This window comes from Lepisosteus platostomus, chromosome 9 (genome assembly GCF_059453375.1).
Source record: "Lepisosteus platostomus isolate fLepPlt1 chromosome 9, fLepPlt1.hap1, whole genome shotgun sequence".
NCBI classification, from domain to species: domain Eukaryota; kingdom Metazoa; phylum Chordata; class Actinopteri; order Semionotiformes; family Lepisosteidae; genus Lepisosteus; species Lepisosteus platostomus.
The window spans coordinates 60,236,541-60,249,132 of NC_142619.1; the positions used below are offsets into that span (position 1 = coordinate 60,236,541).

The window sequence follows — 12,592 nt, forward strand, 5'->3', positions numbered from 1 at the left end:
GGTCTGAGCGCAGGGTCAACCATTTATACAGCGCCCCTGGAGCAGTTGGGGTTAAGGGTCTTGCTCAGGGTCCCAATGGAGTAGGATTCCTCTGCCGGTCGCGGGATATGAACCGGCAACCTTCCAGCCTCAGGCGTAGATCCTTAGCGGATCTTGAACTGTATTTGTGTTTTGCAGTGAAGTTTCTCAAAGAAGTGATCCACAAATGCCAGTCCTTCAACCTGCTGGTTTTCCACCAGAGTTCAGTTGTGGAGAGTTTGAAGGTCCACCTCAAAGTCAAAGACAGCCTGGCCTATCAGCCTCTTTTGGAGTAAGTACAATAAGATCTTAACGAATGGGAATAATACACACAGAGTAAAATGCCAATGTGTTTGCTGTTTATCTTAAGGTTAATACTTAGGGCTGCCAGATATAGGTAGTGACTAGAGGACATTAGGTGCTCATTTCTCAGTTCTGCGGTGACACCTGTACCCACACTTTCATACCGAATAAGAGGTCACAAGAGAGAATAAGGTCCGCCTAAATGTTACACTTTAAGAACAGTTAGATTGTGCTGTTTAAAGGCCTGTTAGTGTCATCTTGCTTTTTATTTTTTTGAAGGCCATACTCATTGTCATAAACAATTCTCAGTACTGTCAGTAAGGTCGGGCAATACAGCCGTGTAAATTGTTTTTATTAACAATTCAGCTTAATTGTTTACACTTATGCCAGGATTTTATTTGTGAAGTTCTGAAATGGCTCAAAATTATTTAAGATATATTTTTATTGAGTTGCATTTTTTGTACAGTGAGCCTTTTAAAGACACCCTGAGTAGAGGCGTCAGGTGAATTAATAATATGAGCTTGAGTGACTGCCCACCCATTCTAACAGCTTCATCCCATTCAGGGTGCAGCCAGGGCCAATCCTGGCAAGCAACGGGTATAAGGCAGGGTACACCCTGGATAGGGTGCCAGTCTATCATAGGGCAGACAAACAGACACAAGCATGCACACACTCACACCTAGGGCCAATTTTCCCAGAAGCCCATTAACCCACCAGTGTGGTTTTGGACTGTTGGAGAAACCTGCTCACCTGGAGGAAACCCACACAGGCCTGGAGCTTGAGGGACTAATATAGTACAAATGAATGTAGGTATATACATGAATGTATATAGGTATAATGTTTTGGTAACTTAATTTTAATTTTAGAATCATGTGTTGTTGTCTGTAAGTGTTACTGAGCAATGCTGTTCTTTGTTCTGTCATTTAGCCTAGTGGTTCTGCTGGCCAGAGACCTCCAGACTGATTTTTATCCCCATTTTCGAGATTTCTTTATTATTGTCACCTCCCTGCTGGAGACTCAAGACACACAGCTGTTGGAATGGGCTTTTACCTGCCTGTCCTACCTCTACAAGTACCTGTGGAGGCTCATGGTGAAGGATATGGCCGAGATTTACCGGTGAGCTTACATTCTTTAACGCTTCAAATCTAAACGCAAAACTCACCTTTCTACTAGGGCTTATATCAGATTGCCATACAGTTTATCCTTTATTTTCTTGTTTAATTTGTTTCCTTTTACTCTATATTTTTCTTCTTTCTTTATCTCTATGTACAGTGTCCTTTATAAATAAAAAATATTTTTATATCATTATGCAAAAATTTTGTTTCTCTTGTTCGCAGGTTGTATAGTACGTTGCTGGCACACAAAAAGGAACACATCCGAAATTTTGCTGCAGAAAGCTTTGCTTTTTTGATGAGAAAGGTGAGACGGGCTTTGTGAACTTCTCCTTGCTATAATAGTAGTTATAAGCAAAAACGTCTTTTACTCACTTAAAAAATTAGTTTTTTAAATCTCATCATTTAGCTACTGGAGCATGTTGAGGTGGGGATGCGGGTACTTGGGCAGGGGGCGGGGAGAGGCAGTGTGTGAGCTCACACCTGAAGAAGGCTCCACGGCCAAAAACGTTGCGTTTTCTGTCTTCTCTTTAACCTATTGCTTGTTCCTGAGAGGATCGTAACCTTGGCGCTGTGTTCTCTCTCGTTAGGTGTCTGACCTGGATGGCCTCTTCAACTTCATGTTCCTCGATCTGGAGGAGCACCCAGAAAAAGCAGAGGGCGTCGGACAGCTGCTGTTTGAAATGTGCAAGGGCGTCAGGAACATGTTTCATTCATGTGCCAAGAAGGTAACAGCTTTTGCAGGCGATGCGAAATTGCATTTCTGTAAGATTACCGTCTGCTAGAAATGCGCATGTTCTTATGAAGGTCCAGGTGGGGCTGGTGGAGGTGGAGGGGATCCCCATTAAAAAGCGCTTTGAGTGGAGTGTCCAGGAAAGCACTATATAAGTGTAAACAATTATTATAATAATTATTATTATTCTTCTGTATATTTTATTCCGTAGGCATTTGCCATTGCTCTGAGGAAGCTGGGGCCCGTGACGGAGAAGGAGCAGACTCTGCCCTGGGTGACAGTTGGAGAGGCGCTCGAACACATGGCCCAGACCACAGCTTCACACGTCCACACGGAGCACTTTGTGGTGCTGTGGGATGCCTTGCAGGTGTCTGCGCATTCTCTTCATCGTATTTCTGCTCTCTTCGACTCTTGTTTTGTTTTCCCTGTGTGTTGAAACTGTGGTGGTTTTCAGGCATGCGCCGATGAGGTGTCGGGAGAGCTGCAGGGCGCGGACAGTGAGTGCTCGCCCCAGATCGAGAGGCTCCTGCGGGTTTACCAGGCGTTAGTGGAGCATGGGGACGGGTCAAAGGTCACCAAGCCGGAGCTGGTGTGTGAGGTACGATTCCTGAAAAAGATGAGACATTTTGAAAAACATAACATTAAAAAGGAATGAAAAGGTTTTGCTTGTATTTATGTCGTGAGGATAGATAGAGAGGGGGAATAGCCTTTTTTTGTCTTTTGCATTTTACTGTTATGTTTGCTTCTACAGATGTAATTCTTTGATGCTTATTAGAAGTGTTGTTTTTGATCCAGTTGAACAAAATGTGTTCTTCGCTGGTGTTTCTCTGAATTTTATGTGTTTCTTTTTACTGTGGAAGCAGTGAACCTCTCCCAGCTGCCCAGCTTTGACATGCACCACTGTCGCTGAATTAAGAGTAACAGCACTCGGCGGTTCTGTTTGCTGTTGCAGACACTGATGCAGCTTGCCCAGGCCCCCCAGCTGCATGTGTCCTGCAGACAGCAGCTCTTGAAGGTGATCTCGTCTCTGGTGCTGGGCGAGAATGTCACCCTGCCGTCCACCTTGATTGAGGAAGCTGTTCGGAAGGTACGTCACGCGGGAGCTCTGTCAACCCCATGCCCCCGTCTCTCTTACACAGCTCAAGCCTCGTCACCCCTTAGGGGGGATTTATTTGTACTCATGTGCCGCTGCTCTGTCCCATCCTTGTGTCCTGCAGGTGTTTGGAAGTGGAATGGGCCAGGAGCTGATTCTGCCTTTCTCGGAAGAGATGTTCAGCATGAAGCAGTTCGAACAGGTAGAGAACCTAAAAGGTGTTTGGGTGGGAAGAACTGCGGCAATACCGCCAGATCAACAGCCGTCGTTGTCTGATGGTGCTCCCTTTTGATTATTGAAACAAGTTAGCCGAGCAAAAACAAAGGGCTGTTTCATATAGCTGTATATCCTTTTTAATTCTGAAGACATTCAGCTCATATCCCTGTAGAAGTAGGTGTCTGGTGTCCCATTACGAGCTGAACGCTCCCCTTACTTGCTGTATCTGATAACATTCATGTTGTGGAATGGTTTGAAGGTGTAGAGTGTGATTAACCCTTCAACACTTCTGCCTCTCTGCCAGCTTTTCCTGCCCAGTCTGCTTCAGTATTTGGAGCACCTGTTTGGGATGGATGACTCTGTCGTTCGCCAACTGGCTCTGGAGCTGCTTGCGAAGCTGATCTTGTTCAAGGCCGCACCTCCAACTGATGGATCCATGGCCTTCGAGAAGTACCCTCTCGTTTTCACAGGACAGTCTTCGGGGTGAGTCTCCGTGGCTTCACCAGCGCGTGCAACAGTACTGTCGATCAGCATGCTCTTGTTGTAGCTGTAGCTGCTGATCTGAAACGCCATTAATCACAGCGAACCCTGATCTGATGTGTTTGGGCATCTGGTGCAGAACGGCTGCCGCGTGCCACCTGGGTGGAGCTGTGCTTCAGGTGAAGAGGGTCCCTTCCTAAAAAAGAAGTGCTTTGGGGTCCTTTAGGATGAAAAGCACTAAGTAAAATCAAGAAAATATTCTTATGATGGCTTTTTTAAAGACGGTCTACATTAGGCACGTACTAGTGTGCACAAACCTGATATGACAGGGAGACTGAGCGGAGGGATTTGAGCTGTATGATACAAGTTCCTCCGCGTGCCTCTCACACTGACGCTGGCAGCTGCACTGATCACAGAGCCAGAGGGTTTTCCCTGCAGGCACTGCATCCTGTTCTCTACAGCACTGCATCGCCTGGTGTTACAGGTGTGGTGAAATATACAAGGTGGCGGTGAAAGGCAGTCGCCCTTCTTGAACAGCTTAGTCTACTGCGAAGAAAGGCACCTTCCTTCTGATGAGACAAAACAACAAGGTCCTGAAAATCCCATGGCATTTTTTCAGAAAGAGTAAGGATGTAACCCCAGCATCCTGGCCAGATTTCCCCCTGGCTTTTAGCAGTCACAGCCTTCTAATAATCTCCATTCATGAACTGGCTTCGTCACTTCAGATGTGACATAAAATCAAGGTCCAGACTCTCTGTGATCACGCTTCTCAGCAAGAGAAGGAGTGTTATTCCAATGTTCTGGCCAAATTTTCCATCGGCCTTTACCAGTCATGGTCTCCTAGTAATCCCCATCTCTGAACTGGCTTCATCACTCTGCTCTCCTCCCCACTGAGAGCTGGTGTGTGGGGAGTGTACTGGTGCACTCTGCTCTTCATCCCACTGAGAGCTGGTGTGTAGGGAGGGTACTGGCGCACTCTGGCTGCTGTCGCATCATCCAGGTGGGGCTGCACACTCAGGGTGGAGGGGATCCCCATTACCTGTAAAGCGCTTTGATTGGAGTGTCCAGAAATATGCTATGTAGAATGTAAGGATGATGATGATGATCATTAAGAATAACGATAATAATAAAACTGTGCTCCCGTCAGCGATGTAGTTTGTCACTCAAACACACTTTATCAGTGGAGCTGCTCTCACGGTCAGCAGCTGTCCTGAGCTCGCAGCTACTAGGCCGTCGGTGTTTCATCTGCTGAATACCAGCGCAACCGGGAATCTCGCGGCCGCCCCGCAGTTACAGAGGCGAGTCTGTCTTCTCCCCAGAGCGGCCGGCGCGAAGCAGGACCCGACCCGGGAGAAGAGGGGGCGCAGGTTTTCTGTGCCGGAATATATCCTGTCCCTAGTTCACGTTCCGGAGGAGGGAACACTCCCTGACCTGTCCACCCCCTGGGCTGCCCTGGTCGTTCTGCCCCACGTCAGGTAAAAGATTTCACCAGCCGCAACGTCACCTCATTCTTTGCTGTTTCTGGGTGTGGAGACGTGTGTATCGTTTTGAGTTTTTCACGTTGTCCCCAGCCAGTGTTTACTTCTGTGTTTCAGACCTCTTGAACCAGGGAAAGTGATTCCCGTTCTCGCGTCATTGATTGATCACCTGTTAGACAATGTGGAGGACCAGTCTTTGGGAAAAGGTTGGTCCTTAGATTCTGAAGTTTGTTTTAAAATGCAGTCTTTTTAATCAATGTTACTAGGATTATGAAAAGCAGGTACTTGAGATATTATCTATATTATTATACTATATTATTTTGTAATTGGTTTTCATTAAAGGGCTGATAATTACTCAAGACTGATAAATTGATGTATTTATTTGAGTATGAATATGAACGTTTGTATTCTGTAGTTTATGTTATAGTTCTGTAGTTTTATAAGCATAATGTTATGCTTTGAATTATTAGGTACAAAACCTGTGGTAGATAAAATTTATAAAAAGATGATAGAACGAACTAATGAAAGAACAAGTCTACTTTTTTATAGATTAACATATTTTAGACATACCGAGGAACTTCATTGCCTTGCATTCTGTGATGGATGTTCAGTTCAGCATGTCCACATCCTCGTTATCTGTTCATCCTAAAGCTGTTTCATCTCCTCGTGGTCCACAGGTGGGCTTTTTGTAGCCCAACAGGCTCTGAGCACCATGCTAAGCTTAAAGGAGTCTGCCGAAATACTGTCCCTGGTGCCCGTGGAACGTGTTAAGAATATTGTAAAGTAAGCAAATGAAGTTTTGAACAGCTTTGAAATGGTACATTTTTCACTTAGTACATATATATTCTGCTGATGTCATGTCACAGGTTTACTTTGCTAAATAGATGTTAACATCTGTGCTGTGCCTTGTGTGATTAAATACAACAGAGTAGCAGTCTTGACTGCTCTGTAGTTCAACATCCCCTCTTTAAATTTCTTTATGTGAAAAAGTGAAAAAATAGTTCAAGAGAAAACCTGTTGCAGTTCTGTAAACTGTAAATGTTTCTGAAATACTGTGACTGTAACACAAACCTGATTGAAGGGAAAAGCATGGACATGTGATTTACTGATCTGATAATCAGTCTTTTCCTCTAATAGGCAAGCTTCTTGTGCTAAGACCCCATTTGTCACATATAATATTTGAATATTTCCAATATTCATAATAAGGAAATAATATTTCCTTATTTCTCACTTTGTGATGTTCAATAACTGTCTCTTTGTGGATATCCCTTTTCGAATCAGAATCATTCATTTCAGAATCAAAGTGTTAAGCTTTCTCATCATCAACAAAGGGAATTCATACCTGGTTGATTGTGTACAGCTCTCGTGTCTGACTCCACTGTGTTTGTCATTGGATGTCACAGAACAAGGGTGCAGACTTATTGATGGAGGCTTGAGCGATCCTACTCGGGGAAATCTTCTTGGAAAGCGCATTACATATTTGTGTTGCAGGAGCTTCCCCTCGGACCTGTCTGCCCTGCTGCTGGCAGACCTGTACTACTCCAGACTGGCTCTGAACGGCTGCACCGAGCACCTCTCCCATGATGCCTTGCTGGGGTTATATGCCACTCTTCACCGCAACCTCTCTTCAAATATATCCAAGGTGACCGTTCATGTTTTTCTGCTGTAAGGGAAGGAAGGATGCATTGGTTGGTTGGTTGATTTCCATGCTATTGCTGACATAACATATACATTCATGTTTGCACAAAAACGTGTTTTTTTTTTTCTCCTCCTCAGGTTCGACTGCTGACGTTGAGAATCTTTACTCACTTTGAAGCTGAGCTTCCACAGCGAGCGCAGGCAGGTTCTCCTTTCCGGAATTATTTTTCCCGATGTCTCAGGGACTTTCAGAATCCAGCCCCCGTTTGCCATGAATGGAATTTTGATTACAGGGTCCAGCTGGTCCAACAGTTTTAAAAAAATGGGGTGCACTACATGTTCTGTTGCAGTAATAGTTATTGTTCCCGTTACTGTAGTAAAAAAAAAATAAATTAAATCTGAGCGGAGTGTTTTTTTTTTCCAGGATGAGGAACGAGTGGAAACGCAGACAGTGTTCGCAATCTCCCTGCAAGCAGAGCTGGTTCCAGCGACTGTCCACGACTACAGGGAGAAGCTGCTTCACCTGCGCAAGCTCAGACACGACTTGGTGCAGACTTCTCTTCCCAGAGGAGCCTTCCAGGAGGTGAGGGAGCCAGCGAGGCGCTATGTTCATAACATGCAATGTGCTGATAGTCAGATAATTCACAGGGTCTGTCAATATGAACTTTGTGTTATATGATCAATGAATCTGACCTATTCAGTTCATTTTGAATGGAATTTAAATTGGGGGATGATATTTTAGAACTGTATAATGCACAGCTAAGGACTCACTGAGAATATGCCAGTGAGTAGCAGCTATATCACCCCGCAGCTAACAGCTGGCAGCCCACTGCAGCTACGCAGGTGTGAGCCTGGTCAGTGCCTGGATGGGAGACTCCTGGGAAAGCTAAGGCTGGTGCTGGAAGAGGTGTTAGTGGGACCAGTAGGGGGTGCTCACCCTGCAGTCTGATCATGAATTGCTCAGTTTCAGGGCTGTTGGAAATCAGACTAATTAAATACTTTAAAAGAGGCCAGGACAAACACGATAGGACTTTCCACCACTTAGAATTTAGTTTAAAAACTGTGCAGTCAGTCCACATATAACGAAAAATATTTACAGACTAATTAGCGGCGCTATCTCGCAGCTCCTGGGTTTGGTTCTGGCCTGGGGCACAATCCCATGTGGAGTTTACATGTTCTCCCGGATTTTCTCCAGGAACTCCAGTTTCCTCCAGGTGCCGTCCAGGTTGATCCCTGTGTGTCTAGGTTGCCATAGCTTTCTGATGATGGATGAAAGCTATGACTTTTCACTAGCTCTCACACAGACAGTTTTCTGCTGCATAGTACCCTGTTGTTTTGGCATAGTTACACATCCGGGTGAAGTCAAGCCCATGTCCTCTAGAAGCCTTTGTGTTTTTTTGTTTTCTTCTCCAGGTTCCCCTGCGCTACCTGATCGCAATGCTGTACCTCAACTTCAGTCCTCTGTGGGACCCTGTTATTGAGCTCATAGTGTGAGTACAGGACTTGTCACTTTTCTGTGTCATGTGTTGCAGTATCCATCCATCAGGATTCATTTGTCTGCTGCTTCTGATCTGTTTTACGCATCATTTATAAAATGTATGGTAATATCATCATTGTGGATGTTACTGAGTCTCGTTGCTTGTCTGTCTTTAGATCCCATGCCAAGGACATGGATAATAAAGATTTCTGGAAAGTCTTTTACGAACATCTGGATATGGTGGCACTTTTAGCAGGCAAGTCCTCTTGACTCTCAATTTCAGAATTAAAGTAGGAGGCCTAATTCCATCCACTGTCAGCAGGCTGTTCGTCCTGCTGAGACTCTCCGCAGCTCAGTTCTGAAAAATATGTTTCATTCCATCTTTTCACTGTGGTAATCAAATTACTTCTTTTATTGATTGTCGCTTTCCTCGGTGAACAAGAGTTTTTATGCCTCTGTACTTAATTTTGTGGCTTAATTTTCTCAACACACTGCTTGAATGGAACGCGTTGCGTTTTGTATGAGAACGCTCAGTCTTGCCTTAACCTTAATCTTAAACGTAATCAAATGTACAGTAGTCCTGCTCGGTAATAAAACAGCACCAATCTAGAGACTATTAGCCAACGGAATATGTAGATCTTGGGTGTTGCGAGTATTATGTGATCTGTATAAGTGTAATATGTGTTTTTTGTTGTTTTTATCTGGGCAGCACTGGGGCAAGTTCCAATCAGTTTTGTTGACATGGCATTGAGCTGAAATGAACTTCACACTAGTCTTGGCCTTATCCTTACATGAAGTATTTCCAACCATTTCTGATTGGTTGCCCGACAGAGAAAGAGCTCCGTGAGGAGGCCGAGGAGGAGCCGGGTGCGAGCCTTGATCGGGACAGAGTTGCGTGCGGCGACGTGGGGGTGCTGTACCTCGAGCAGCTCGGGGGTGCCACGGAGCTGGACGACCGGACCGACTTCACCAACTTCCGGTTCCTGCTGTGGAAGGCGATGGCCCTGTTCCCCGACAGGGTGGAGCCCCGCTCCAGGGAGCTGGCTCCGCTGCTGCTGAGGTTCACTGAGTAAGTGAGGCGCTGCAGGGGCGGGGCGGGCGGCTCGAAGGGGTTTTTCGCTCCTGCGTGCTGTGTGTTGGCAGCATCACCGCTCTGTGGCTGGACCACGACGGGTCTTACACTAAGCAGAGGAGAGCTCTAACACTGAGCAAGGCTGGGCCTGGTCAGGGCTGGGTTGGGAGACCCTCGGGGGGGGAAACCCAGGTTGCTGCTGTGAAGTGACGTTGCTGGACCAGTAGGGGGCGCTCTTCACTCCGGAGCAGAATTTCTAAACCCAGTACTGTCTGCTGTGACCAGGGACACTGTACTCTAGAAGGATTTGTCCTTTCAGTGAGCACTTAAACCAAGTTTCTGACTATTACGGTCCTGGGGCTCTTTTTTCTAAAGAGAAGTGGCATTAACTGTGGTGTCCTGGCTAAGTTTCACTCTTAGCTTGTGAAATCTGGCGCCCCTGAGGGTCGCCCTTAATTCACCGAATGAGGCAGCTCCTGCCTCCTGCAGCTGGACTGCGGCGTGTCGCAGGGCCCCTCCTGCACGTGAAGCACTTTGCGGCTCTTCGCAATGGTGAGCCCTGAGGAATGAAAGTATTTTTTAATAATGAGCGTTTTAAGCTGGAGGTAGCGGTTCCGAATTCGCGCGATGTGAAAGCGAGCCCTGGTGAGAGTGCAGCTTGTCCGCTCTTGTCCCTCCATGGCAGTAACGAGTACTACCCAGCCGATCTCTTGGTGGCGCCGACGCAGGACCTGCGCAAGCAGCACGGTGCTGCGCCGGAGCCAGAGGAGGCCGGAGAGGAGGACGTGGGAATGAAAGACGAGGAGGAGGAGGAGGAGGAGGAAGAGAAAGACCGCGCAGAGCCACGGAAGCAGGCTGGGAAAAAGACGCCGAGGAAGGCGGCCGCTAAGTGAGAACAATTTAGATCCTGTCATTTTTCTACTTGGTAGGAGCCCCTTCTGTGCATAAAAGGCAGTGGGTGTCAGGAGCCAGGTGCCCAGCCATCCTGTTGAAGCAGATTGAGTCTTTCACAGTACAGCCTGGCCAGACCCTGGGATCAGTTTGGCTGCTACTAGATGAAGATGCAAGATGGGGGGGGGGGAGTTTTAATTCATTTCGTTTACAAACTGCAAACACATCAGCTCTGCTTCTGCCAGTATAACCGACTCTTTAACGCGCCGACTCTGAAGCCCTCTGTTGCATAATCTGCAGCGTTAAAAGTAAGAAATGCCTTTATCGGCATGTTTCTGACTATTACGATCACAGGGCTCTTTTCGAAATTGAAGTGGCTTGTGAAATCTGGCGCCCCTGAGGGTCGCCCTTAATTCACCGAATGAGGCAGAAGCGCTTTCATTTTCACAAGAGGAAAACGGATTTACTTGTTCCTTAAATTGAATTTTTGTAAGTCTTACAATACATTTTCTTTGGCAGGCAGCTGATCGCACACCTGAAAGTGTTCTCACTGTTTGCCAATCCACGGTCCCTTTATCTGGAGCCAAAACTGAGAGAGCTGTACACTCGGGTATTTGGTTTTGATTTGTTTTCAAGCTGTTTGAGTGTTTTTGTGGGAAAGGGTTTGGTGGTTACATTAAGCTGATACCTGTCCCTCTTAATGTGATGTTTTTTTACCTGGATCTTAGCATGAGAGACTGCATTGCTGTGCAGTTTGATAATGAATGAGATGTAAAACTAATTTTGGCAAAATGTTCACAGGTAACAGAGGAATAACCCATATGGTGTTTTAGAACAATTTGCCATTTAAATAAGGAATAACTTAGAGGTGTAGTACAACATGTAAAGTGTTACCTGGACCTGTGACCTGCCAACTAATGCTGTGTCTGCCCTGAAAGTTGATCTGGTCTTTAATTAATCACATTAAAATGCAGACAATGACTTTTTTCAGACTTCTGATTTGTTTTGTTTTTTTAAACTCTTGTTTCTCATATTTTATCCTGAAAGAAATTTGATCTCAAAGAGGTACTGAAAACTACTGCTATCACTTTGCGTGACGTTTGATTTTTTTTTACATTTAGCTACTTTCCCATCAAGACCAAGGGATCCAGAAAATAGCTCTGGAGTGCATCCTGACTTACAAAGACAGCTTCCTTCTGCCTTACAAGTAGGTTAACCTGTTGCGGGGGCTTCCTGTCTACACCTCTTTTCTTGTTGCTCAGGCTTGTCCACGACAACCAGGTCTTTAAGAGATTTACTGCCCTCCACTCTTACATCAGGCCTACTCATTGAATGTGCAAAAGCACTGGTGAGAGCACTTCAAATTTATGCACCAACATTTTGTGCCAAAGCATATGCTTTGTTTGAAGGTTTTATGCCCAATTAGGTTTGAATGTTGTATGACTAGTACAGGACCTTCCGGATTGTGTTTTTGTGTTCTGGTTTTGTTAGCATCTTTAATGAGACGAACGTTGCTGAACTGTTGTTCCAGCACAGCTGGAGTCTGACACTGCTGCTGATGTCTTCCTGTTCAGCTCGACAATCCCAACCAAGTTTGCAGGGCCAGGATTTGAGCTCTGATCTTTCTCAGATAGTGTTAGATTTTACTGGCAAAGTACTTGCGCTAAAAGTAGCTTGTCCTGTTGAAGTAAGTTTAACTTTTTAAAAGAACTGGGTTGTTTGCTTGTTGGGCTTACAGAATGAGTTGTGAGCAATCACAAGTGTTTACTGGAAAATAAAATAAAGCGATGTTACTAGAACCAGCAGTAATGTCTCCGAGACCATTGAAGAAAGTCGCAGTCGATTTAACAGTGTGCTGTGCTGTTGTTTGGGGGCAAACTGGAAAACAGATGAATCATATTGGCAAGCGCTTTCTCATGTCTGATTTTGTCTCCTTCTGTAGGGAAAACCTCCAGAGGCTCCTGGATGACAAGCTCTTTAAAGAGGAGATTGTTCATTTTAACATTTCTGAAGAGTGTGCTGTAGTAGAGGCGCCCCACAGACCGGGACTCATGCCTGTTCTAATGAGGTGAGACCAGAAC

General features: G+C 45.6%; 1 protein-coding gene across 1 annotated transcript in view; it reads left to right on the top strand.

Annotated features, from left to right (window-relative positions):
* The window catches only part of utp20 (UTP20 small subunit processome component), a 41,274-nt gene that overhangs the window by 1,052 nt on the left and 27,630 nt on the right, over window positions 1-12,592 (top strand). Inside the window, exons 4-25 of the mRNA XM_088645936.1 lie at window positions 178-310; window positions 1,249-1,437; window positions 1,659-1,740; window positions 2,024-2,161; window positions 2,378-2,533; window positions 2,621-2,764; window positions 3,119-3,253; window positions 3,384-3,461; window positions 3,780-3,958; window positions 5,275-5,430; window positions 5,551-5,639; window positions 6,111-6,216; window positions 6,925-7,075; window positions 7,210-7,272; window positions 7,496-7,654; window positions 8,485-8,561; window positions 8,725-8,804; window positions 9,380-9,617; window positions 10,306-10,509; window positions 11,031-11,121; window positions 11,633-11,718; window positions 12,454-12,579. Of these exons, the coding sequence (XP_088502062.1) occupies window positions 178-310; window positions 1,249-1,437; window positions 1,659-1,740; window positions 2,024-2,161; window positions 2,378-2,533; window positions 2,621-2,764; window positions 3,119-3,253; window positions 3,384-3,461; window positions 3,780-3,958; window positions 5,275-5,430; window positions 5,551-5,639; window positions 6,111-6,216; window positions 6,925-7,075; window positions 7,210-7,272; window positions 7,496-7,654; window positions 8,485-8,561; window positions 8,725-8,804; window positions 9,380-9,617; window positions 10,306-10,509; window positions 11,031-11,121; window positions 11,633-11,718; window positions 12,454-12,579 (2,860 nt within the window). The remainder of the gene's footprint in view (window positions 1-177; window positions 311-1,248; window positions 1,438-1,658; window positions 1,741-2,023; window positions 2,162-2,377; window positions 2,534-2,620; window positions 2,765-3,118; window positions 3,254-3,383; window positions 3,462-3,779; window positions 3,959-5,274; window positions 5,431-5,550; window positions 5,640-6,110; window positions 6,217-6,924; window positions 7,076-7,209; window positions 7,273-7,495; window positions 7,655-8,484; window positions 8,562-8,724; window positions 8,805-9,379; window positions 9,618-10,305; window positions 10,510-11,030; window positions 11,122-11,632; window positions 11,719-12,453; window positions 12,580-12,592) is intronic.